The 25,959-nt window shown below is 31.1% G+C and overlaps 2 protein-coding genes and 1 long non-coding RNA gene across 3 annotated transcripts; 1 reads left to right on the top strand and 2 right to left on the bottom strand.

The window, feature by feature from the left end:
* The first annotated feature begins 3,117 nt into the window (after positions 1–3,117).
* LOC112805123 (uncharacterized) lies at positions 3,118–5,136 on the top strand. Its single transcript, XR_011863284.1, has 2 exons — positions 3,118–3,735; positions 4,905–5,136. It is a non-coding gene; the product is annotated as an uncharacterized lncRNA (long non-coding RNA).
* An 897-nt stretch (positions 5,137–6,033) lies between these two features.
* On the bottom strand, positions 6,034–9,552 carry LOC112805102 (uridine/cytidine kinase UKL1, chloroplastic). The gene is made up of 14 exons (XM_025847585.3): positions 9,089–9,552; positions 8,706–8,797; positions 8,523–8,592; positions 8,294–8,412; positions 8,123–8,219; positions 7,921–8,000; positions 7,537–7,731; positions 7,362–7,445; positions 7,224–7,284; positions 6,995–7,055; positions 6,767–6,857; positions 6,587–6,659; positions 6,412–6,494; positions 6,034–6,335 (listed from the first exon to the last, which is right to left on the bottom strand). Exons 1-14 carry the CDS (start codon positions 9,198–9,200, stop codon positions 6,189–6,191), a joined length of 1,365 nt encoding a protein of 454 aa, XP_025703370.1. The 5' UTR covers positions 9,201–9,552; the 3' UTR covers positions 6,034–6,188.
* Positions 9,553–23,157: 13,605 nt separating this feature from the next.
* On the bottom strand, positions 23,158–25,635 carry LOC140183364 (uncharacterized). The gene is made up of 6 exons (XM_072231780.1): positions 25,316–25,635; positions 24,554–25,202; positions 24,395–24,419; positions 24,108–24,237; positions 23,916–24,012; positions 23,158–23,826 (listed from the first exon to the last, which is right to left on the bottom strand). Exons 1-6 carry the CDS (start codon positions 25,633–25,635, stop codon positions 23,158–23,160), a joined length of 1,890 nt encoding a protein of 629 aa, XP_072087881.1.
* Positions 25,636–25,959: the final 324 nt, after the last annotated feature.

Below are 25,959 nucleotides of genomic sequence, written 5' to 3'. Positions count from 1 at the left end.
AAACTTTTGTACGAAAGGATTTTCTGTTGGTTTAGAAACTATATTTACAACGCGATTACTTTTATTCTTTACCGATAGGAAATCCGATCGTCAAAAACCCTACCTGCACCCTACTCTACCCGCTGCGGATTGGGTTGGCAACCCTACCCGATCGGGTTGGGTTGGGTTGGGTACCCGCGGGTAGGGTACATATTGCCACCCCTACATTTAAGTATATAATATTACTCTTAAACCAAACTCAATTTCTCATGCAATATATCATTTTTTCTTTTGAATTCAAGTTTAGTGAGCAATACATGAGACATTTTTTTAACTAAAAGCGAATGACAGAATGAAACTAAATCTAAGAAATTAAAGTACTAAAGATCATGCAGGCAATCAAAGCAACAGAAAATAGAAGACAACAAAATAAGAACGAAAGAGAAATAGAATGAAAGGAACTCAACCACCTTAGTTATGCTAGTGGCTATCTCATTCCTCCATGAAGAACATTCATCTCCTTTTAGTGCTATTAAATTAAACAGAAAAGACCAAAAGCGAAGTGACAACACTAAACTTAAAAGTTTGCTTGTCCTCAAGTAAAGAAAATATGAAAACAGGGTGTCAAAAATTCTTCTTAATTGCTCCTGTTCCTGTTCTAATCATTCTGCATGACCACACATGTAAAACAAGAAAAATTCTAAAAAAAATTAGATAAAGTAATTTAAAACCAAAACTAAAATAACTGTAATGCAAAAATTAAAATAACTATAAAATTAAAACCAAAGTGTTCATACCCTGGGTCGAGCTGTCCAACCCGGGATGTTCTACAGACAAAGCGACCGACCTCTTCAGGTCAGGACAACCCGATCTCTTCTCAAAAAGCTCGTCCAAGTCACAGGACGGCCCAAACAAAGGGCCCAAAATAGAGGAGCACATCCCAAATCCAAGGGTGGCCCAAGCCCATAGAGATAAAGGCGGTTCCCTTGAAGATAAGAGGACCCCAGTCAAAGATAAGATAACTAACTTATCTTATCTAAGAAGGTCACTCTACGCCATTATAAATACACTGGAGCACCCAGGTATAACTCATACTCTGATTCTACATAAAAACCTGCTTAATACCCTTGCTAACTTAAGCATCAGAGTCCCTTGCAGGTACCACCACCCTCCGGTGACAAAGGATCAACAGCATTGTCAGTCCAGCAAACCGGACACATCATCTCCGATCAGCACAGAAGATCTCGTCCGAGATCGACCTACAGTTTCAGGTAACCCTCGGAACACAAATCAACTGCAAAACCAAGGATACTAGTAGTTGGGTTGCCTCTCAACAAGCGCTTATTTAATGTTACTAGCTTGACACTTGATTGTTGAATTTTCTTCCTCTTTTTCCAGTTGGTTAAAAGAAATGACTCTAAGGGGGGAGAGGTGAAGATTAGTGTCCCCTGATATAAGGTCCTCCTAACAAGCTTTCTTTTATTGTGATTAGCTTGATTCACCTTGCTTGTTGGGGTAGAGGTTGGATTGTTTTTTCCTGACCTTTTCTTCTTCATAGACATTTTTTTCTGTTTCTTGGTCACAATCCCCTTTTCAGTGCTTTCCTTGGTTGCCTTCACTTCTTTGATTTCAAAATTTGGGTGTTGTGTGATGGTTGGAGTGTACCCTTCATCAAGAACTTTTTGAATTGGTGGTTTAATAAACTCACCCTCTATGCCACTCTCTGCTTCATTGGAATGTAGATTCCCATAATTGTTTTTATCCCTTACAACCTCCTTTGTTTGTGCATCCTCCTTCTTTGTTGGTGCATATTCTTCCTTTGTTTTTGCATCTTCCTCTTCTTCCATGTGTGAGAGTGAAAAGTTCTCTAATTCACTGGAGTATGAACTCCATTGATTGATTTTCTCATTTTCTTGCATAGGATCTTGCGTTATATCTCTTGGGAAGAAATTTACTTGTTCCTCTTCCTGGGACTTGATAATCAACTGCACATATTTCTCTACATTTTTTACACTCGTCCTTATATCATGTGTGAGTTCTTTCATTAGAAGCTCAAGAGTTGATGGTTTTTTATATGAATAAGGAGATGTTGGCTCTTTATATGAATAAGAAGGAGATGATGGTCCTTGATTAGAGTAAAAAGAGGATGATTCTTGGTATGAATAGGGAGATAGTGGCTCTTGATATGGGTAGAAAGATTATGGTTCTTGATATGGATAGAGAGGTAGTAGTTCTTGGTATGAATAGGGAGATGGTGGCTCTTGATAGTTGGAACATGGAGCACTGAAGTTTCTTTGGTTTTGACTTTGCCAACCAAAATTCGGATAGTTCCTCCATCCACAATAATATGAATCACTACTTAGGTGTGAGTAGTAACCCATGTGATTTCTCTCCATTATTTTTCCTTAGCACAAAACACCAAACAGAATTAAACGCACCATGTGATAAACAGGCAAGCAAAGAAGAAAAAACATCAAGAAAAATAAAAATAATAAAAAATGAAATAAAATAAAATATAAAAAAAGAAAAATAAAAAAATAAACTAAATAAAAAAATAAAACAACTAATAAGCAAAACGGAGTATAAAATTCAAACTCAATAAGTAAAATAATTAGGAAGAATAAAACAACTAAGAGGATACCAAACTTAATTTCAAAAATTAAAAAAAATAATTGGGCAACAATTCAAGAATTAAAATTCGTGTGTAGACGTGTCCCGAATCGTGTCGTGTCCCATGTCTGTGTCAATGTCTGTGCATCATAGATCATAATCTAAACTATAAATCTTGAACTACAAATCTTAAACACTTACTACTAAATAAAAAATACTAAATAAATAACTCTTAAACACTAATCTCTAAATCTTTTAACTCACTCTTAAATCTTAATCCATAATTCTAAACTCTAATAAAATCTAAACCAAAAATTATAACTCATACAATAATAATAATAATAACTTCTTTTTTGGGTTTAGAAATAGAAATCTTCTCCACTTTCTACCGACAAATTCTGCTTCCACTATGTCCCCGCTGTCAGTCAACCTGCAATGGTTCTGGCGCGCGCCCACACCTCCCCTTGACGCTTTTCTCCTTTTTTCCGCCGTTATGTTTCACCCTTCGCCGAAGGTTCTCCAGTCTCTCCGGAGGGTGGCATCTCTCCTTCCTCCATTCTACATAGGGGTGGCAGCAATATCCAAATCCGCGGGTACCCGACCCGTCCCTACCCGGTCGGGGCGGGTTTGAAGCATGGCGGGGTGGGGCGGGGTCCGGTTTAGGGTGAACCCGCCCCTACCCGCCCCGGAGTACATAAATATATATATAAAAATTAAAAATTAGGGTTATTTGACTTCACTTCCTCGCCGCCGTCACTCATTTCATTTCCATTCTCAAATCTCAACCCTAGGCATTAGGCAATCTTTGAAGCTCACTTCGTCACTCACTCACTCTTCACTCCTTCAGGCTTGAGGCTTCAGGCCTTCAGCTCTTCTCCAACTCTCCAAAGCTGTCAAGGACCACATCCTCTGCTCAGCTGCGCCAATAAGTCGCCATCACAGCTTGTCCGATCGTTTGCCGTCGCTCACCAAGACACCAACCGTCCTCATTCATCTCAGTCGCCTCGCCGCTGTCGCTCACGGAGCTCACGTCGGCGTCGCTCCCACTTCTTGCCGTCACTGTCCTCGCCGACTCGCCTCTCCAATCTGCGGTCTTTGGTCTGTGCTCACCTTGTCGTCCCTTCTTCCTCCATCGTCGTCTCTCTGGTGACTAGTAAACACTAAGCACTTCTCGCTCAATACTTACCGCTGATGTGCATGCTCAGTTTTTTTAATTTAATTTTTATGATTTATGTTTTATGTTAAAATAGTTAAGATAAAACTAAAATTAATTTTGATTTCAAAAAATTAATTTCTCGCTCTGGTGACTGGTAGATTCCTGCATTGTGTAGCTCTTTTTCTTGTAAAATTCAGTCGATGGAGAAGAAGAAGTGATTTATTCTGATTTTATTCTGATTTTGTAATTGTTATTGAGTAGTGAATGGACTCTTCAAGATTAGAGTGACTTGGTTTATGAAAGGGAATATGATCAAGGTGTTATAATTATGAAGAGAATCAAAGATTGTTCTGTTTTTTCTGTTAAGAACAAAGGCCAGAGCAATAAGTTTAGTGTTAATTATGTTATGAACTTTGTTTATCTATTTTGGTATGTTGCAGTTTTTGATTGAATAAATTTGGCTGAATTTTGCCTAAAATTTGTGTGATTTTTGTGCAATTTTACTACACTAATTAAACAGCAGAAGTGCAGAACTGATCAACAAATTTTGCTGATAATTCCATTCCATGTGATAAAAAAAATTCAGTATTTCAGTTATATCTATCTAAAGAAATAAAAGGGTATTGACATAATTCTTTTTTGGTCATTATGATTCACTTTTCTAATCTCTTAATTATAAAAGTTGAGTGATGAATTATCAAATTATATTCACGTAGTTTACTGCTACTGTTACCAAATGAATTTTGAATTTAATAAAACTAATTTCTAAATTATAAATCTAAATAAGCAAAGTCATATTCCTCAAAAAATAAAAGATGTTAACAACTTCTAATTAACCTACTTGAATGGAGTTATTTTCCTCGTCGAGTTCCTTATTTTCCTTGTCAAGTCTAGTAAGTTCTTCATGGAGTAATTGGACTTCAGTTTTAAGCTTTGCCACGGATCCTTCGAGCTCTTGGAATGCTTCCTAATAAAATTATCAGTTTTGTTTATAAATTGAAATTCAAGTTTTGGAGATATATATCAATTAAGATAATGCACATTTTTATATTGTATTATGTACCTATTCATAATTTCTCTTCCTCTGAGCACATTTTCTGCTGGCCTCTCTTACATAGTACCAATTAATTTGCTCATTTTTACATTTTTTGATTTTCAGGTTTAAATTTTGATTTGCAAACTTTTAATGATGATGAAGATGTTGAAAGTGATCAATAATAAGGGTTGAAGATTCTTTTATATCTAATATTGTAATTTCTTTATTATGGTGTTAAGTTTGTAGTGGTCTAACACTTTTGTTTTTATTTCAAGTTATTTGAGTTAATGACATTGTATGAATTTCATGTTTGTATTTTAATTTATTTATGAATTTTAAGTTTTTTTTGTCTTAATTTAGATATGAATATGTTAAAATTAAAATATTTAATTTTTATAGGGGCGGGTACCCGCAGGGGCGAATTTGGGTACTGCAATTTACTACCCGCGGATTGTGAAAAACCCGCTCCTACCCACCCCACTGCCACCCCTAATTCTACACATTACACAACACACGTACTACTATTATTAACATGGGTTCTACCTTCTTTATTAAGGATTCGATCCTGGGTGCAGCTCCCAGTGACACAGGTGATGCTGCCATTGATCCAAGACCTCGGCTGCGCCTTCTCGTTGTTTAAAGAGTTCTATATATTTCTCCAAGAACTGGGCCGCGGGCAGTTTACCATGAAGCTATCATGCAAATTGAAGGTTCTCTACTCTCTAGGGTCATGCCCAAAGAATTGGCCAAGTGGGGAGTTTATAATTTGCATGAGTAATACTCCAAACATAGGACAGATTTGTCTCCATAAAAGATTAATTTTGTCTAGCTTTCTAATTCATATGCCGTTAGCCAAAGCCCAAATATGTTGGAGACGAATAGAAAATTGAAAAACTCGGACTAATTTTTTGGAACGAATCTATCCCATATCCAAATTTTTGAGACTTATTTGAGGTATTATTCAATTTTAGATTTTTAGATATTGACTTTTTGGCCAAAATGAGAAATATTCCTTGGCAGCACTTTCGTTTACAGCATAGGGTTTTTCATGTTAGTGGCATAATGGAATTTTAGCACAATATGTTTCGTGTCCTTGCTCCTATGTTTCTTGTCCTTATTATGACGCAAATAAGATTGATCCATTGATATCTAAATATCTTACTACCAAGAAATAAAAAAAAAAAACAATCAAAAGCAAAAAGAAAGAACTCATGACACCACAAGTACTTGATATCATGTAGCCTCTGAAAAATTACGAAAAAAATTTTAGAATTGTAAAAATTTAGAGGTGGCCACTGCCCTCTTAAACAACAAAAGGCGGGCGTGTTTATTAGTCACTTCAGTGTTAAACACCAAAAAATTATATATATGTATTTTTCTGCTGCAACGTTCTGTTTTGCTTTCAAGCTAATCGTCTGTACCAAAATAGCGGTCACCAAATTCTCCTAAACCTGGTATCACATGGCACTCGTCATTTAGTCCCTCTTCAATCTCCGAAGTGATAATCTTGAGGTGCGGAAAACGTGTGCATACACAATTTATTCCCTCAGGAGCCTGAAAAGTCGGTGTTAAAATGTGTCACATTGAAATTCATCCAAATGTATCCAATCCAGTTTGAACATGAACTTACAGAGATGAGGTTGAGGAATATTATATTGGACTCTGGAACCCCTTTCTTTATAAGAAGCTCAATTGCCTGGCTGGCGGTGTTACCTGGATGAATAACCAAAAGTAGCAATGGAGAGTCATGCATAATTATCAGACAAATAATGAATGTGATGAACAGAAGCTTCATGGTAACTCACCCGTACTAAGTACAGGATCCATCAGAAGAACATGTCTCTCTGAAATATCTTTTGGAAGCTTCTCATAGATAAGCTAAAATGGAGTGCAAAAAACATGGTGATCATTATTTTTGCTGAGTTGTACCACCTTCTTGGAATTCTAACAAATCAAGAAAGATTGATCAAAATCAGAACTGTTACCTGGGTTTCCTCACCTTGACGGTGGATGAGTATCTTTCCTATTTTTATACCTTTACAGCATGCACGCAAAGCATTTTCCATGCTTTCACCACTGAAACATTACAATTGACAAGTGAAACCAACATAGAGAGGGTTACAACATTGTTTACATTTTTAATAAAGTGACTTAATCAATGAGAATTCATGGTAGTAACAGTGCTAGTAAACCTTTCAAATTGTGGAAGTTACCTTCGTATGACGGATACCCCACACAATTGCCTACAAAACTCAACTCCGGTATAAGTTGCTCCTGGAATGGAATAACAAGAATTTTTATGGTGTATATAAAACGGAAACAACATGAAAGTGTTGAGAGGTAATGAAGGTAGCTTAGTGGAGTCATCAAACGAAGTTTAGTATGTTCATGACATATTTCAAAGCATGCCATGAACATGTCTATCTTCTTCTTTTAACGAACCTGTAGGGGTGATAATATGTCTCTCTTTAAATGGCAAGTAACCAAGACCGTGTTCCACTACCTGTTAATACAGTGATACTAAGATTAGTTCTTATTTGTTAATAATAAGTCCACATACATCTCGACGTCCTTGCTTACCAAACGAATTAGCCGATCAGAATAAAAAACAAAATCATGCTTTGAGACATCCTTGTCACGAATAATAGTATGCATGCCTCTAGTCTGTAAGAAATCCAATATCATAAATTAGCATTTGAAATAATTGGTGGGGGGAAGAAATAAGTAAAATTTTAGGAGGGGAAAATTATGCAACCTGAAAAGTAGAGAATATCAAATTCAAATTTGGATATATCTTGCAGAGGTTATGTTGGCCAAGCTTGGTGCGAATATGTTGAACTATCAAGTCGATCGCTACTCCATTGTCTCCCCCACGAGGTATGATAATGTCAGCATACTTCTTGGATGGAAGAATAAAATCTTCAAATGCAGGCTTAACAAATTTTGCATACTGACAATACATTGAAGATTTTACATATCAGCTAAGTGGACTTTCATGCAGAGGTTGGTCGACAATCAGAAATTAGCTATTCATGAATAAAGCCAAATCTAAAGCATCAGTAGTGTTTAATTTCTATAACAAGAGAAATCCTAATTATTTCTGAATTCCTGATCTGTCAATGTGATATGATCATCTCACCTGTTCCAGTACAGAGTGTACATCTCTACCCCTTTCAACCGTGTCACGTCTTATTCTTCGGGCAAGCCTTACATCAGGATCTACATAACACGGAATCCATAAGGATATACTATAAAATCCCACCGACACCAACATCTCACTCTCACAGAAAACTGTGTCCAGTTAACATCTCAAAAAAGAAAAATTGAAGACCATTTCTTACCAGCATCAACAAATATTTTCATATTCATCATGTCTCGGACTCTTTGCTCATGAAAAACCAATATACCCTCCATAATGATTACTTCAGAAGCATTCACCTGACAAATAATAATAAGTGTCTCCCTTATTCATAAAGTTTCTTCTGAAAAATGTTCAACACACTTTGGCTTACCAATCGGTAAACATCAGAAGATCTCTGATGGAGCTTGAAATCATATACTGGAACCTGAACTGATTGCCCAGATTTGAGCTTGCTCAGGGTTTCTACAAGTTGCTCTGTATCAAATGCATCTATACCAGAACCAAATCACACAACTCAGCAATCATCATAATTTGTTGTGCCTAATAATGATCTTAATCAGTTAATTGATCTAGTTTAAGAAGTTTCGGGATCAAAATACCAGGATGATCAAAATTATACTCATGAACGTGTTTCAGCTCATCATTTGTTAGTCCACGGTAGAATGAGTCCTAAGATGAAAGCAACACGCACAATCCCTCTTAGTGCATAATTCATGACATGATCATTGATCGCTTTATGATCCAAGAACAAGAAGAAATAATAAAATGAATCGTGTAGTGACCTGACAAACAAGAACAACTCTGTGATCTTGAAGTTGTTGAATGATCAATTCACACACTGTGGTCTTCCCCGATGCAGTGCCTCCAGAGACCCCTTCTCCAAGCAAATCAAAATCAAATCGACGCATTCCATTAACAAAAATAACAAAATAATTGAAATTATTTGAATTTTCCAGCTATAATGAGAGAATGCATAGCAAGAGATTCATTTTTCATTCCCGATCGTATACAAAGAAACTTGTATTGTGTTTGGTTCCCGAGAAAGTGAAGCATTCGTTTCATCGCATCACAATTCTTTCTTTCCTTCTTACATTGAAGAAAGAAACATTACAAAAAGAAGAAAGAAGAAACAAGAAGAGCTGTTATAAAGAATGAGTTTATATACCGATAACGAAGGGTTGAGATGGAGCGCTGGGAGAAGTAGGAGCAGAAGGCACCGTCGATGATGGCCGCCAACCGGAGAAGTGGGCGCCGGAGACACCTTCGATAATCTCCATTGCCCTTTCTTTGTTTATCAATTTTTTTTAAATTTTTATTTTTTTTTATTTTTAAATTGTTTGGTTTCTTTGTTACTTTTTGGATCGCAGGCAGAACACTGCGATTAACGGCTTTATATAGGTATGCGTTTTGGAGGGATTTGGAGGGACAGAGGATGGGTGGTCTCTCACATCATCACATCACACATTCACTATATAAGCCTAACTTTTTAACATTTATTTTTCTAGACAAGGACATTTTTACCTTTTTAGGGTAATAATTAAGGGTTTTTTTTTTTAAATCCAGTAATAAATCAGGATTTTGATTGCATATTAATGGATGAACTTATTTGTGGAATATAATATATTTAAACAAATATGTACCTAGAGATTTTTCTTTTTAGGTTAACTGATGTGCATTTGTGTAACATATATTATGTCTACTCTGAAAAAAAAATCCTAATTCTTTCTTTAATTATTTTTTAATTTATAAAAATAAAGAAATTTTTTAATTCTTCTCAATTTTTTTTATATTTTCAAAAAAATATATATTTAAATTTTTCTCTATTTAAATATTAAAAAGATAATCAACAAAATGAATTAAAATTTCCAATTATCACTCTTCTTTAAAATCTTATTATCAATCAATGAAAGTTTTAAAAAGTGAAAAATCAATCATGGTGAATAAATATTGTGTTACTTGTGGAAAGTTGATCTGCAATGAATTATGCAAGAGAGAAAACAAAGAACGAAGACTGTGTAGTGAGAAAAAAAAATATTTAAATTCTAAGTGTATTAGTATTATTTCTTTTAATTGTCTTTTTAAAATCAGTTAGTACTAAAGGTGTAATATATATATAAAAGTATAATTACTCGTGTCATGCATGTGATAAGATTGAAATTATAATTTTAATTTTTTAATTAATTTAAATTATAATAATTTGATTAATATAAAAGTAACATGTTATGTATTGTTTATTTTTTTATTTAATGATAATTATATTAATTCTAAAATAGTTATTAATCGATTTTAATAATCTACCTTTTTCAATAAATCAGACATATTACTGAATATGATTATATAAATAATATAGTAATAGTTAAATCCACCAATAAATATATTGGTTATTATCACAATATAAAATAAATTAAATATAAAGGCTATTAGCAGTTTAGCACTTATAAATCTATAAAATCGCACTGTCTTTGATTGGCGTGCAAGGATTTACTTATCAAATAAACTTAAAATATGAACTAAAAATATTTATAAATTAGACCTAGCATCACTTGAAAGAATAATGGAAAATAATCAACTTACCTTATCATCCATGAGAACCATTTCTATGTAAGTCATATTATTTTTGTCAAATTTAAATGAGACTTTCCATAACCTTATATATTAATTTTGTTAAATAAGTCTCTCTCTCTCTCTCTCTCTCTCTCTCTATATATATATATATATATATATATATATATATATATATATATATATAATATTATGGTAGTTTTTTTAAATATATACACATAAATATAAATAATTCTATACATATACATAAAAAAATATAAATTATATTTTATTAAACTCTATGTTATCGGTTATTAAAAACATTAAAATATGAACCAAAAATGTTTATAAAATAGATCTAACATCACTTCAAAGAATCATGGAAAATAATCAACTTACCTTCATGAGAATCATTTCTATGTAAGTCATCTTGTTCTTGTCAAATTTGGATAGAACTTTTCATAACCTTATATATTAATTTTGTTAAATCTTTCTCTCTCTCTCTCTCTCTCTCTCTCTCTCTCTCTCTCTCTCTCTCTCTCTCTCTCTCTCTCTCTCTCTCTTCTCTCTTCTCTCTCTCTCTCTCTCTCTCTCTCTCTCTCTCTCTCTCTCTCTCTCTCTCTCTCTTCTCTTCTCTCTTTTATATATATATATATATATATATATATATATATATATATATATATATATATATATATATATATATATATATATATATATATATATATATATTACGTAGTTTTTTCTTATATATTTTGTTAAACTCTATGTTACCAGTTATTAAAAATACCTAAATCACATATATTAATTATTTTTTGTTATAATTATTTCGTTTTATATATATAATTATTTTTTATTCTACAATTGTGTAATAATTTTTTTTATATATCTATATATATTCTTCAATTCCGACTCCATTCATATGCATATTAACAGTTTTTTTTCTAATAGTGATTTTTTAATTTTTTGTTTTCTTTTATTCACGTATCTTTCTTTTTTTTAATAGTGATGTTTTAATATTTCTTTTTTTTAAATATATTTTTCTTAATAATTACATTACTAATCTGAAATATAAAATGAAAAAAAGTAATATATATCCAAGAAAGAAAATAAACATAAAAATAAAAAAAAGAAATTTTATATTAAAAAATGTAAAAATAATACATTAAAAAAGAATAGTCGTAATTTATAAATTGAGTCAACAATTTAAATTTCTCTAAAACTAATTTAATCAAATACCAATATTAGAAATAAATTACTTAAATAATATTTAATCTATTCTAGTCCTTAGACACGTATAGATTAGAGTCATTCTCGTGACGACAATGAATTGAAACAATGTCATAAGTTCAAACATTTAGAATTCGTGTAAATTCAGATCATTCCTTTGTTCTTTGAAAATCTTTTGTATCCCTGATAGAGTTAAATCAAAATTTCCTTTATGGAAAAAGAGTTACGGAGATGGCTTTGATGTGTTGGAGACTAAAATCTGGAAGTCACTATTTATATTTGAGTGTGACACCCATTAAACCCAAAAGACCAAATAAAATGGTATCTCTGGTTTTATTCTCATTTAATTCTAAATCAAAAGTAATAATAACTTATTTAATTCAGCATTTTTGATAATAAATGAGATGACCATTATATAAGTTATTTAATGTAAAATAGCTTAATTTACGATTATAATTAATACATGTATTGCCTATAAATAGATTAAGAAATAATAATTTTGTAACAAAATAATCATCCAATTTGAATTACAATTAATTGCTTGATAGAAATTATAATAAATTGTATGATATTTAAATAATTAAGCAAATTAATTAGTTGATATAATTAATTTATTATAATAAAATGAATTTAATGAGTTAAAAGAAATAAATCGAAAAACACCATCAGAAACATGTTACGACAATTTTATCATTAAGTGCAGAAATTTAATTTTTACATAATTTTATAGATATTTACAAATTATTATAGTAAACACAGACTAAAAAAATACACTAAACAAAATAAAAGCATCAATGGTAAAATATAACCTAAAAAATTACTTAAATTAAAAAAGAACCAGTGATGAATTATAATAAATCTATATATGAAAAGTAAAAGTAAAATAAACAATTAAAAATAAAGTAAAAAGAGCAATTAAAAAAAGTAAAAAAAAGATAGAAAAGATCATGTGTGGAGTAGATAAAAAATGTATTGTAATAGAAGATTAATATAATTAATTAATACAAAGGATGAAAGAGAAAAATCAAAAAACGATCTTATTAAAAAATTTCAAAAAAATATTTAAAAAAAACCTATTAATCAACCTTTATAAAAATATTACAAAAAATTTAAATTAAATTTAAATAAAACAATAACACCCTTAAGAATTATTAATCAAAATAAAAAAATAATATAAAACAAAATCATAGAAAAATATTAGCAAAATTAAAATAAAAAAACAAAAATAAAAAATTACGAATATTTTACCTGAAGTACAAAATAAAAAAAAGGAGAAAAGGGATATATAAAATAATAAGATAATAATTTGAATGAATTGAGTTCTTTTATTTTATTATTTTATATATTATTTATTAAATAATTTAATATTTATCTCGATCATATTAAATAATAAATTAGTTATAATTTGGTTTAATGAATCAAACAAAATTTAAAATAATTTGATATTTTTTTAATTAAATAAAAATTTTAAAGTTATGATTAATATAATTTAATGAATCAAATAAAATATTAAATGATGAAATATTTATCCTAATCAAATAAAATTATATAATTGATTAGTTATAATTAATATAATTGAATGAATCAAACACATTAAATTAAGAAAATAATTTAGTTAATTTGTGTTTTAAGGACATGTTTTAAAAATATTTATTTTTCAACAACTTTCATAAAAGATTTTTTATGATATTTTTAACCTACGGTGTAAAGGCACAGTTATAATAATCCACTAAAAAGTACTTAATTAGTTAATATAAATAATTAATATAATTGATTTAGTTCAATAAATTAAAAGAAATAAATGTGAAAGGAAGAGATAAAGAGAAAGTAAAATTAAAAAAAAAATGTATATCCATTAAAAAGCAATAAAAAATCCCTTTTAGTTGTTTATTTATTAATTATTAATTTATTAGAATTAATTTCATAACATTCATTACACATTATTCATCTTATAAATTAATACAATCAATTTATTGATATCAATTATCGATAACTAATTATAATTGATACAACTCATTTCGCTATATTTTCTAAATAAATAATTAAAAATGCACGTTTCAATTTTTTGTTAAAGTAAAATAAAATAAAATATATAAATTGAGTAGATATAAATCTGAAAATTATAAATTTTATTAACAATTCAAATAAATTAGTACTATAAAATTAAATTTAATGTCTATTTTAAAAATAATTACTGACCTTTTATTTTTTTAATTATTAATAATTTAAATAAAATAATACCCTATAACTTATTTTATTATTTATTTTAAGTAATTATAGTTGTTGGTAATACCCATGTGTATATTATCAACATATTTTTATTATGGGTATTTCAATCTTATCGTCATTGCAATTTTGTACCGTCTTACTTTTTTTTTTAAATTATTATTATGTTATTAGAATTGTTAAATAATATTAAAAAAATTAAAAACAGAAATAGCGGTGGCACCTTGAATATATATATATATATATATATATATATATAAGATTTTTGGGTATGAAATTTTTCAAAGGACAATTACTCTAATTAAAAGATCTATCAAATGTGCAGAAAAGTTTTTAGATGAGATTAGCAAAAGATAATTACAAAAATTTTTAAGATGTCTTAATTATATAGCAAAATTTTTACCAAAAAGTAAAAACTTTATGTGAACTTTTATATAAAAGGTTAAGAAAACAACCTCCTCCTTGGTTAGAAGAGTAGAAGACATTTTCAAGATAGTTAAAAAAAATTAAAACTATAGTTAAAGAGATCCATTGTCTAAGTATACTAGACCCTAAGACATGTCTAATTGTCGAGATGGATACCTCAGAATTAGGGTACGGAGGAATACTTAAACAAGTTCTTCCAAACTCATCAAAAGAATAAATAGTTAAATATCATTATGGGATATGAAATTCGGCCCAGAAAAATTATGCCACTATTAAAAAAAGAAATACTAGCTATTGTCTTATGTGTTTCACGATTTCAAGAAGACCTGTTTAATAAGACTTTCTTAATCATGACTGATTGTAAAGCTGTTCCTAGCGTACTAAAAAATGATGTTAAAAATCTAGTTTTTAGACAAATATCAGCTAGATGACAAGCCATATTATCATGCTTTGATTTTCCTATTGAACACATTAAAGGTGAATCAAATGCATTCCTTGATTTTTCTAATAAGATAATTTTTGCAAGGTAGAAATGAGTAAGAAGCAAGCAAGTAGTGAAGATTATGGTCAACCATTTGACCAACCAACGACTTCATTGCAAGTTAGACAATTAGCCATTAAACCTTTGACAATGTCATAGGTTGTTAAGAGCGAAAAATTATCTACATCAATAAAAAGTATATATGAAGTTCCTACCATTAATAGATATATATTATTACAACCATCTGATCTATTCAAAACTAAACCATTATCAGAAGAGCATCCTTACCATGAAAAACCCGTACCTATAAAAATAATGTTCTTAGAGAAAGAATGGTTCAAGATAGATAGAAGAACCCTTTACAAAATAGTTTTTTCAAATACTTTCCATTACCTACCACTAAGTATTCAAAAAACCCGAACCTTCTATGAATTTATTTTAATTGACACTAGATCTATTGAATTAACCCACAATAAAGATCCAACCACAAAAGATATAATATACTCTTCAATGTAATAACCTTGTTAGAATGGGAAAGATCTCCCTTTCACTGTAAAAGTTTTACTAAAAAATTCGAACCTCAAAATTACTCTTATTATGCTTACATAGATGCTTGGTGGTACACCCTGTATCCTTCTCCAAATTCACACATCCTTAGTTCATTTGGTTTCGCAAGAAAATTTCTTTATAGTTTCCTAAGTAGTTTCAGGTACGGTTCCAAGTGTTCAGACCAATAAAAGCTATTTTATGAAAAAGAGACTAGCATGGCTTATGAATATTTTAAAAACAAAACCTTATTTTTAGATGGATATAAGCTTATTTTCTTCATTCCCATTATGGGAATATGTTGGATTATGACTTCGGAATATGACCCTGCAGGATATGAAGACACTCCAAGTGTACAATATTTAATCAAAAACATAAAAATAAAATAGTGAAACAAATTTGACCTCAACCTAATCAGTAAAAAGGCCATTGATAACTGGATGACTAAATCTCAAAAAAGATCAGAACTCTCAAGCTACAGTTTGGAGTTTGAAAAATTATCATACAAAAAAGAGACTCGTTTCTTAGCCCATAAAAAACAGATGATGACTACCCTTGTAATGGCCACCTCAGAAGAAAAAATTCATAATTCTCGAAAAGCAATAAAAGCAGTCTCAGAAGATGAAGATGAAGAAGTTCATTCTAGCCCAAGATTGTATATACTAGACACCCAAGATCCATTTGGAGATTAGAAAAAAAGAGTCCCAGAATAAAAAAATCAGACACATGTCCGACAGCAGAAGAAAATGTATCAAAACAGCTCAGAAATCAATAAAGGAATCACATGAAAAAAAAAAACAAAAGTTTTTAGCAGAATACCAACATAATACTAGCAAAGTTATAAAATCAGCTACCAGAATTACAAAAATTATGACATAACACATCAAATCCAAGACAGAGTCCGTGGATCACCCACAGAAAGAGCAAGCAGATTTCTAAAACTAGGGATAAAATTGTAAAAGAATAAGGAGAATAGCCCACTATAAAAAAGGGAGAGGAATATGTAAGGCATCTGCAATTACACATAATCTCTCATACTCTGAAATACCTTTAAGCTTTCGTTGCAATCTTTGTATCTTGAATAAGCATCCTTGTATTTCGTTCAAGCTTCTAACTTACAATACAAGTTTATATTATTCGATCATATTGTGAATATCAATATTCATTATTAGTTTATTAGATGTTATCTTGTTATTGATATTACTCTTGTTTAATTTATATCTAATAAGATATTAACAATAGTTGGTATCAAAGCCTAGTGAAAGCTTAGTTCTGGTATCTTCTCCTAGCTTGGTACTTGTATCCTCTCATGAGGCCACCATTTAAGCATATTGTTCATACATACATACATACATACATACATACATACATACATACATACATACTATAACAAAAAGCCAAAGATGGAAATAGTTAACTAATACCTCAACTAATAGTACATCAAAAATCATCACAAGAATTAGTTATTTCAGTTATTGATGCATGACGGTTTTTTACAATTTCCTTCAAACTCATAGTAGGTTGAGGAACCACTATGAGTTTGTGCTTGAATTTCTCAAAAGAAACAGTAGATAGTGGTTTAGTGAGCACATCAGCAATTTGAAAATTAGTTGGGATATGAATCATATGCAATTTTCGTTTTGACATTGGATCTTGGATAAAGTGCAAATCAACTTCAAAATACTTGCTTCGCCTATGAAAAACTAAATTGGGAGAAAGCATTAGTACACTGAGGTTGTCACAAAACACAGTAGGCGCAATAGGTTGAAGAATACCATATTTTTATAGCAACTTAAGAACCCATAATATTTCGGCTCCAGCACCTGTAAGGCATCTAAATTCTACTTTTGTAGATGAGCAACTCACCGCTATTTGTTTTTGACTACACCAAAACATTGGATTATAGCCAAGAAAGATGCAATATCCACTGGTGGACCTGCGATCTTCAATGTCAGTCACCCAATCTGCATCAGCAAAGACAAGAACACGAAGATCAGTAAACTTTTTTAAACATAGTCCACAATGATACGTACGTGAAAGATAACAGATGATCTTTTTTAAAGTTGTCCATTGATATTGCTTGGAATTTATCATGAATTAGCTAACTCAATTCACAGAGAAAGATATCTCTGGATGAGTTAAGGTTGTATAACCCTCCAACAAGAGACCTATAGAAAGCTGGATTTTCATATGGTTAAGAGCCCTAAAAAATTTGCTTGAGACAGGATAGCATAGAGGTGGGGAAAGATTTCGAATTAGAGAAGCCTGAATGTCTTGACAAATCGAGAATATATTTTGATTGTGAAATGTGAAGTTCACCAGTGCGCATATTAAATTCTAAACCAAGAAAATAATTCATACTATATAAGTCTTTAAGAGCAAATTTAGAGTTCAAGTCAATAATTAGATCATCAATTTCATTTTTGTTATTACCAATTATAACAATATCACCCACATAGGTGAGTAAATAAATAGTAGAATGTTTAGTATGTTGAACAAATAAAGAAGTATTAGCCTTTGTGTTAGAAAAATCGTAAGTAAAAAGAGTAGAACTGAGTTGAACAAACCAAGCTTTTGGCGTTTGCTTGAGGTCATAGATGACTTTATCAAGCTTGTACACTAATGAAAAGTTATTGGACATAAAGCTAAGAGGCTGTATTATGAAAACATCCTCAATTAAATCACCATTTAAGAAGACATTGTTAAAATTAAATTGGCAAAGTGGTCAACCATATGTAACATCAAGGAAAACAACAATTTGAATTGTAAAATGATGAATCACAAGGCTATAGATTTGGTTAAAATCTATTCCTTCAACTTGGTGACACCCTTTGGCCACGAAACGGGCTTTATATTTCTTGATGGGTAACTACCAAATTGCACTCAAATAATTTTGTCATTGACAAAAAGGCACTCAAATTTTGGTATCGACAAAAATATCTTCAAATAATTTAAAAATACGACAAAAATGCCCAACATTAAATATGTATTTTCAAAAAATACTTTAGAAATTGAATTTTGATGCAGTTTTTTGCAAGCATGATTAAAAAAATGTGATATTTTTATCATTAAAAGTTGGTAATTTTTTGCTAAGTATATATTTTTGTCAACAACCAATAATACTTTGAAAAAGTAAAAAAAGGGCTAACCACCAAAAATGTCCCCGAATTATTCAAACACTAACAAAAATGCACCCGAATTTTACTATCGACAAATTTTTTTTAAATAATTTTAAAACGCGACAAAAATGTCCAACAGTAAATATATATTTTCAAAAAATACCTTAGAGATTGAATTTTGATGTGATTTTTTGCAAGCATAATTAAAAAAATGAGATATTATTATTCTTAAAATTTGGTGATTTTTTTAAGTATATATTTTTTTGTGATTTTTTTAAAATATTATTGTTGTTAACAAAAAAATTACAAAAAAATTATATACTTAAGAAAAATCACCAAAATTTAAGGATAATAATATATCTTTTTTTTTTAATCATGCTTGCAATAATTTGTATCAAAGTTCAATCTCTAATCTATTTTTTTGAGAAATACATATTTAATGTTAGATAATCTTGCAAAAAAACTAACATTAAATATGTATTTCTCAAAAAATAAATTAGAGACTAAATTTTGATGCGATTTTTTGCAAGTATGATTAGAAAAATGAGATATTATTATTCTTAAACTTTGGTGATTTTTTGTTAAGTATATATTGTTTTTATGATTTTTTAAAAGTATTATTGGTTGTTAACAAAAAATATATACTTAACAAAAAATCACCAAATTTTAATTATAATAATATCTTTTTTATTTTTATAATCATGCTTGCGAGAAATTGCATCAAAATTCAATTTCGAAGGTATTTTTTGAAAATATGTATTTACTATTTGGTATATTTGTTGTGTTTTTTAATTATTTGATTGTATTTTTATCGATAGTTAAATTCGAATGTATTTTTGTAAGAGTTTAAATAATTCGGGGGTATTTTTGGAGGTTAACCCGTAAAAAAATTTAGAGATCAAATTTTTATCCATTTTTCTATGTGTACTTTTTAAATAGTTATCTAAATACTCCAATAAATTTTTGGATCAAATACATAAGCGGTTTATCAAATACAAAATTCGTTTGACACTTACAAAAATATAATATTATTTTTGGGTATTTTTATCACGTTTATAAATTATTTGAGAACATTTTTGTCAACAACAAAATTATTCGGGTGCATTTTTAGTAGTTTACACTTTTTTTATACTATCTATTATTAGGGTCATTTTTAACAGTGTAAACCCATTTACATCCAATAATAGTGGAATCGGAAGGAGGGTCAGTGAGTTGCCATGTAGGATTTTTGATCAAAGCATCATATTCTTCAGTCATGGCTTGGTGACAATGAGCAAAAGATAAAGCCTCAGAAAGAGTCTTAGGAGGATATTGAGTAAAATCAATGTTAAAAACAACAGTTAAAGCTTTTGGTTTAAGAACACTATATTTAAATCTGATAACCATACTATGTGTATTAGATGATTTAGAGATAGGTGAAGAAGTGAGAATGGGAGCCTTCGGTAATTAAATTTTGAGACCATATATAGGTGTAGAATCATGAATAGTGTAACGATCCAATCTTCTAGCATGTCATGATCGTACTAAAACAAGGTGTTACTAATTTGTATACCTTAAATTATAGCTATTAATTAATATCATATGAGTCCGATTCGTAATTAGAAACGCGAATGCATTTTTGGGATAGATATATATTTTTTAAGACGCATTGCAAAGAATAATAGTTATGAATAACAAGTTATAAATCATCATAGAAGATAAAAATAAACTTAATTCACAATATAGACCCGTAAATTTCATAAAAGTTGTAAGAGAGGATAAGATAGCACTAGTCCAACAAACATAAGTATTATTAACCCAGACTTAGACACTTTTAGTATAATACATATATAGAGTACATATTTCTACTTATGACACCCTGAATCTTAGCCTATCTAAAAATCCTCTAGTATGGAACTCAGGCTAGATAAGTCTTACTCCTCAAGCAAAATTCTAACAAAAAAGAAAAAAATACTTTAGGCTCTATAACTTCACATAGCATCAGATGTCCTTTAAATGTACATGTACTTTAAGTTTGGGATGTAGTAAAAAGAGAAGCACCATCTCTTCAATGGGCATTGCCATCAGCTTCGCATATAGGAACAATGAAGAGAAGAGGGTGAGAACCTACGGTTCCTAGTAAGGTACTAACGAGAGAAACAAATATTCAACATTCCTAAAGCAAGGCTCTAGTGTAGAGGTAGTTGATTGCCTAATCTTTTCGACCCTAGGTTATACAATTTTATCAACTTTTCCTCCGTAATCGATTTAGTCTTACTTCTTTTTTTATGTTATTCTATATAGTTTGTCTTTCATCTTCAACTTTAAGGTCAATCTCACAATATTCAATTAGTAATGGTAGACAATCACAGACAAACTGCACAACAATAAGAATTCAAGCACAATACAATATCACAGTGATTATAATGCCGACAAGTATGATGCATGTATAGTCCTAGGCAGGCAATGAGATCAGGTGTTGGTTTACGTCTTGCAATTCGACATTACTCGGGAACAAGTCCTAGATATAGTTTTCCATTGTGTTCAGTACGTGCATATGTGTTGATATGGTTAAGAACACCATCAATACGTGACAACCAGCAATCGTCACAAAACTTGACGTCATAATATATGCACAATGAAAAATAGTGATCAATCAGTCCGTGAGCATCCTCGAGATCAATCATCAATAATACGTGAGCTTTTCCAATTTCAATAATCAACACTTCAAAAGTACGTGGATTTTTCCCAATATCATCAATTAAAAGTACGTGGATTTTTTCCGATTTCAATCATCAATAGCAGATGAGTTTTTCCCACATTAAAAATATTAATAGTACATGCACTGAGCATGCAGGATAGAATTCTCGTCCTTGCTAGCTCAATTTTTAACCATTCATTTCTCCTTTACAGCTCTTAATTGTCTATCTTCTCTGTTACCTTTCTCTTTTTCAATCTGTTCTTATTCTTATACTTCACTCTAGATTTTTTATAAGAGAATTTATAGGTTCTAAACTTTGAATTACTTTTATGTCCTTCATTATTAAGAATTACCTTCATATCCTTAGTCTTTTCTCAATTTTTAATACTCTGGTTTTGTTTTCTTATACATTATCTACTCTCCTTTTTTCCTTTCAACAATTCTGGTAGATAGTGGCAGAAATTTTGCAGCGTATATCGTGGCGGTTAAGGGTGGGGTTGCAATCAACCTTGCATTTAGCGGGGGTTTTCCTAGAATCATCGTTATATGTATCGTCGGGTGAGTTATCATTTTGCATTTTACGGCGGTTTTCTTCCAATCACCTCCAAATGCGTATAACCACATATTTCAATGTTTTCTTTAGTAATAATCATCTGGGTATAATCTAGTTAAGTTAACACTACTATTTTAAACTACATATGTTTAAATCATCGTTATTTAAACTCGTAACACTTTTTCTAGATTCGTTTCATGTAAACAAGTTCACAAGTTAAATAAGCTATATATGTTAACTCATGTGAACAAATTTACCAATAAGATTTTCTTGTTTACTTTATTGTCATTTAAATTTGCATTCAAACATAAATGTAAAAGAAGAAAATAGTCATACTCTAAATTTATAAAGTTAAAATAAAGTTCTAACGAGCATAAATTAAAGTTACTTCTCTTTGAAGTTATGCCTTACTAAACCTAAATCAAGAAACTCTAAAAGTAGATAAACATGTAAAACTACAACCCAAATCATTAAATTAAGGGAATCAACATAATTCTTATAATAAAAGATTAAAATTTCTCTTCAATATCGTATTGACCTGGAAAAAAATACTCTATCAAGAATCTATGGGCTTCACGTTTTACAGAATCTGATATTTTATCTCCATACCATGGCTTTTTGTTCAGATTAAAGCACCTTTTCTTAACATGTATATCATCTTCTCTTTGTGGTCTTCTAAAGTTTCATTGTCTTCTTCTGAAACCTTATTGAGATCAAACTGCATGGATTTGTTAATTCTAATAGATGAGATATCATCTAAATTATCTTCTGAATCAGACTCTTCTCCATCTAGATTGTTAGGAATGATTTCTCCAGAATATTCAGGTAATACTGAAAATATCGACATGCATATAACAAAATGAGATTACCCAGAAGAAACTGAGAACTACCAAGTCATTAAATACTGACTTAGAAAAAAAACCAGACAACAATATGCTAAGACAATTTTAAAACTAAACGCAAATTTTCAACAATTACCATCTCCCTTGTTGGTAGTTTGGGAAAATTTCTTAGACAGAAGCTCTGTAGCGAATGTTGTGCTTGTAGAGGATGACGAAAAGTCCTCAATTTTCATTTGTCCTGTTCCACCGTCATGTTATGTTCACTTATGTTTAAAAAACATAATATTATTGGAATTGATATTGAATATTAGATATCAAGATTATCAAAACTGCAACACTAAGAAAAACAACAACTGAAACAACATTAAAGATTTAACATAAACTAACTTTTGACAAAAAAAATTGTTGAAAGAAACAGAAAATCTGCTTTTACTCATGAAAATTCACAATACAATAAATACTTAGCCGCAAATAAAAAATACACAAGTTTTTTGTAACAAAAGAAAACAACGTACAATGTTGAGTTTATTTATCTTAGTTCATGACACAAAGATCCTTTTTAAATTACGTTAAAATTCTCCGTATAAGCATTATGTGACATCATCAAAATTCACTGAAGCATTTTCTGTGGGGTTTTCTATATCATCCTCTTTTGTTAACAGTAAATCTCCAATGTCACCTTCCGCTGACATGTTTAACATTGGCTGTGCAGAAAAACCAACTTCACCTTCTTCATTCTCTTCTCCCATGTCATACAAATCTAGTGGTTTCACATGAACCACAACACTCCATTCCTTAGCTACTTCATCATCCACATAGTATACAAGTTGAGATTTTGAAGCCAATATGTACGGTTCATCTTCTTCTCGATCACCAGTGTGTATCAGACGAGAGAAATTAACGCTGGTAAGCCTCAAATGGTCTTGCTTGATGCCTCTACTGGTAGTGGTATCAGTCCAAACACATTTGAACAATACCACTGTGAAATGACAGCTATAATTCAATTCAATTATGCCCATAATTTTTTTGTAATACGAAACACTGCCAACAGCCACTTTATTATCACGCATGCTTGTGTAACTTTTTGTATTAGATGATACATATACTCCACTATTTTGGATTTTCAGCACGTCTTCCTTTGTGATAGTTCTAAACTTGTACCCGTTAACATTGTACACCCCAAAACGTCTTGCCTGAATAACGGAACCACATGCAAGCAACTTCATTTCTTTTGAATGAAGCGTGCTTTCCATTGGAACCTAGAACCACATAATATTCATGCTTTATATTAAAATCGGATTTCATAAAGTACTAATTCTTGGCTAAAAACACATTGGTCAGGATCAACCTCATGCTTGAACCACCGAGGAAATTCTGCATGCACAACACTGTCTATCTTAGATTGTGACCTTGTCTGAGTCTGTAAGCTTTGCTTTGTCTTTTCCCTAAATATACTTTATGAGAGAGAAAAAATTAGTCTAACTAGTCATTGGGAGAATAGAGTTATATGGGTGTTTTAAAAATACATGTGTATACTTACTCAACAAATGAAATCACGACATCGCAGTTGACTAGCACATGACGATGTTCTTGATGTTTTTCCATTAGAGTGAGTTCGAAATGCAAAACAGCCCCCAATGCCTTTCCAATAGCTGGGAATATAGTTTCCCCTGAATTATGTGTAACATCAACGGGTTGATCATCAATTCACTCTGGTTGGTTGATTCTAGTCTCAATATTATCCAAATATCTAGAATAGAAAATTAGGATTTCCTCTGATAAATAGCCTTCTGCAATTGAGCCTTTTGGTTGTGCCCTATTACGCACATATTACTTTAAACGTCCTAGATACCTATTATATAAATACAACATAACACTCAGTATATACATAATTAATTAAACTAATTGTATTAAAGGGATTTATCAGCAAGCTAACCTTTCTATTGGATACATCCACCGATAATGTACTGGTCCACCAAGAGTTACCTCATCAACGAGATGTATCGTGAGGTGAACCATGACAGTAAAGAAGAATGGAGGAAAAATTATTTCCGTATGGCACAGGGTTTGCACAACATGATTCTGAAGGTCAGCAAGCTGCATAGGATTTATGGATTTTCCACAAAGTTCTTGGAAAAATGATGACAAATTTGCAATCACATTGGATATCGAATTCAGAAGTGCATTCTTCACCAAAATCGGAAGTAAATGTTTCATCAGAATATGACAGTCATGACTTTTCAACCCAGACAACTTATGCTGTCGCAAATCAACACAACGAGCAACATTGCTATAGTAACCATCTAGAAAGACCACATTCTGCAGAGTCTTCAGATATACATCCCTTTGTGAATTTGACATCGCAAATATTGCAGAAGGATATTTACCACCTTTGTTCGGCCACAATTCAGGCCTTATGCCCATGCATTGTAAATCTTTGCGAGCTTTAAGATTGTCTTTTGATTTGTCGCTATCGTTTAAGATAGTGAATACCACATTGTCACAAGCATTTTTCTCTACATGCATCACATCAAGGTTATGACGTAACATCTGATCCTTCCAGTATGGGAGGTCAAAGAAAACACTCTTCGTTTTCCAATGCGAGTCATCTTCACCCGTATCCTGACCATTGCGTCTTTTTTTGATGTCACAGTTGAAATATTCCCAAATGAAACGTGCACATTAAATTGTTGCCTCAATACATCTGTTTCGGATAACTTCTTCAGTGGATCTCTGCTTTCGACTTGCCTGTCAAATCTATTATAGTCTAGTCTGTATTTGTGTCCCTGATTCAAAAAGCGGCGATGGCCCATGAAACACCATTTTTGACTGTCTTTTAGCCGATGGGGCTTTGTGTCCAAGTTACACGTAGGACAAGCTAACTCACTGTGCATATTCCAACCAGATAGGTTTCCCAATCCTAGAAAGTCGCTAATCGTCCACATTAGTGCCGCACACATCTTAAAAGTGTTTCCCTTTTTGGCATCATACATTTCAATGGCATCCCATAATTGCTTCAACTCATCTACCAAAGGCTGCAAGTAAACATCTATGTCATTACCTGGCATTTTCGGCCCAGGAATAAGCATGGATAGAATGAAAGATGTCAGTTTCATGCAAAAGGATTAAATCCATCGCTCGCCAAGGCTAGGCAAATATTGTGCGGATCCTTTGAAAAGTTAGTATACTTTGCATCAAACTTTTTCCATGCTTCAGCATCCCTTAGATGCCTAAGCAAACCATCATTATTACGCACTTCTTTATGCCATAACATGTCAGTTGATGTCTTGCTGCGCATGAATAATCGTTGTAGTCGTGGTATGAGAGGAAAGTAACGAAGAGTCTTGGCTGCTATAGGTTTTCCATTTCCCTTCACAGGTACCTTGAGCCTA

This window comes from Arachis hypogaea, chromosome 1 (genome assembly GCF_003086295.3).
Source record: "Arachis hypogaea cultivar Tifrunner chromosome 1, arahy.Tifrunner.gnm2.J5K5, whole genome shotgun sequence".
Classification (NCBI taxonomy): Eukaryota; Viridiplantae; Streptophyta; class Magnoliopsida; order Fabales; family Fabaceae; genus Arachis; species Arachis hypogaea.
This window is presented reverse-complemented; position numbering and strand designations above follow the sequence as displayed.

Coding starts and splice junctions, on each gene's coding strand:
- LOC112805102 (XM_025847585.3), bottom strand. CDS start 9,200: ATGGAGATTATCGAAGGTGTCTCCGGCGCCCACTTCTCCGGTTGGCGG. Junction 8,220..8,293: donor CTTCTGATGTTTACCGATTG/GTAAGCCAAAGT, acceptor ATTATTTGTCAG/GTGAATGCTTCTGAAGTAAT. Junction 6,858..6,994: donor GGGGTATCCGTCATACGAAG/GTAACTTCCACA, acceptor GTAATGTTTCAG/TGGTGAAAGCATGGAAAATG.
- LOC140183364 (XM_072231780.1), bottom strand. CDS start 25,635: ATGCCAGGTAATGACATAGATGTTTACTTGCAGCCTTTGGTAGATGAG. Junction 24,238..24,394: donor TAGGACGTTTAAAGTAATAT/GTGCGTAATAGG, acceptor CACATAATTCAG/GGGAAACTATATTCCCAGCT. Junction 23,827..23,915: donor CTCGGTGGTTCAAGCATGAG/GTTGATCCTGAC, acceptor ATGTGGTTCTAG/GTTCCAATGGAAAGCACGCT.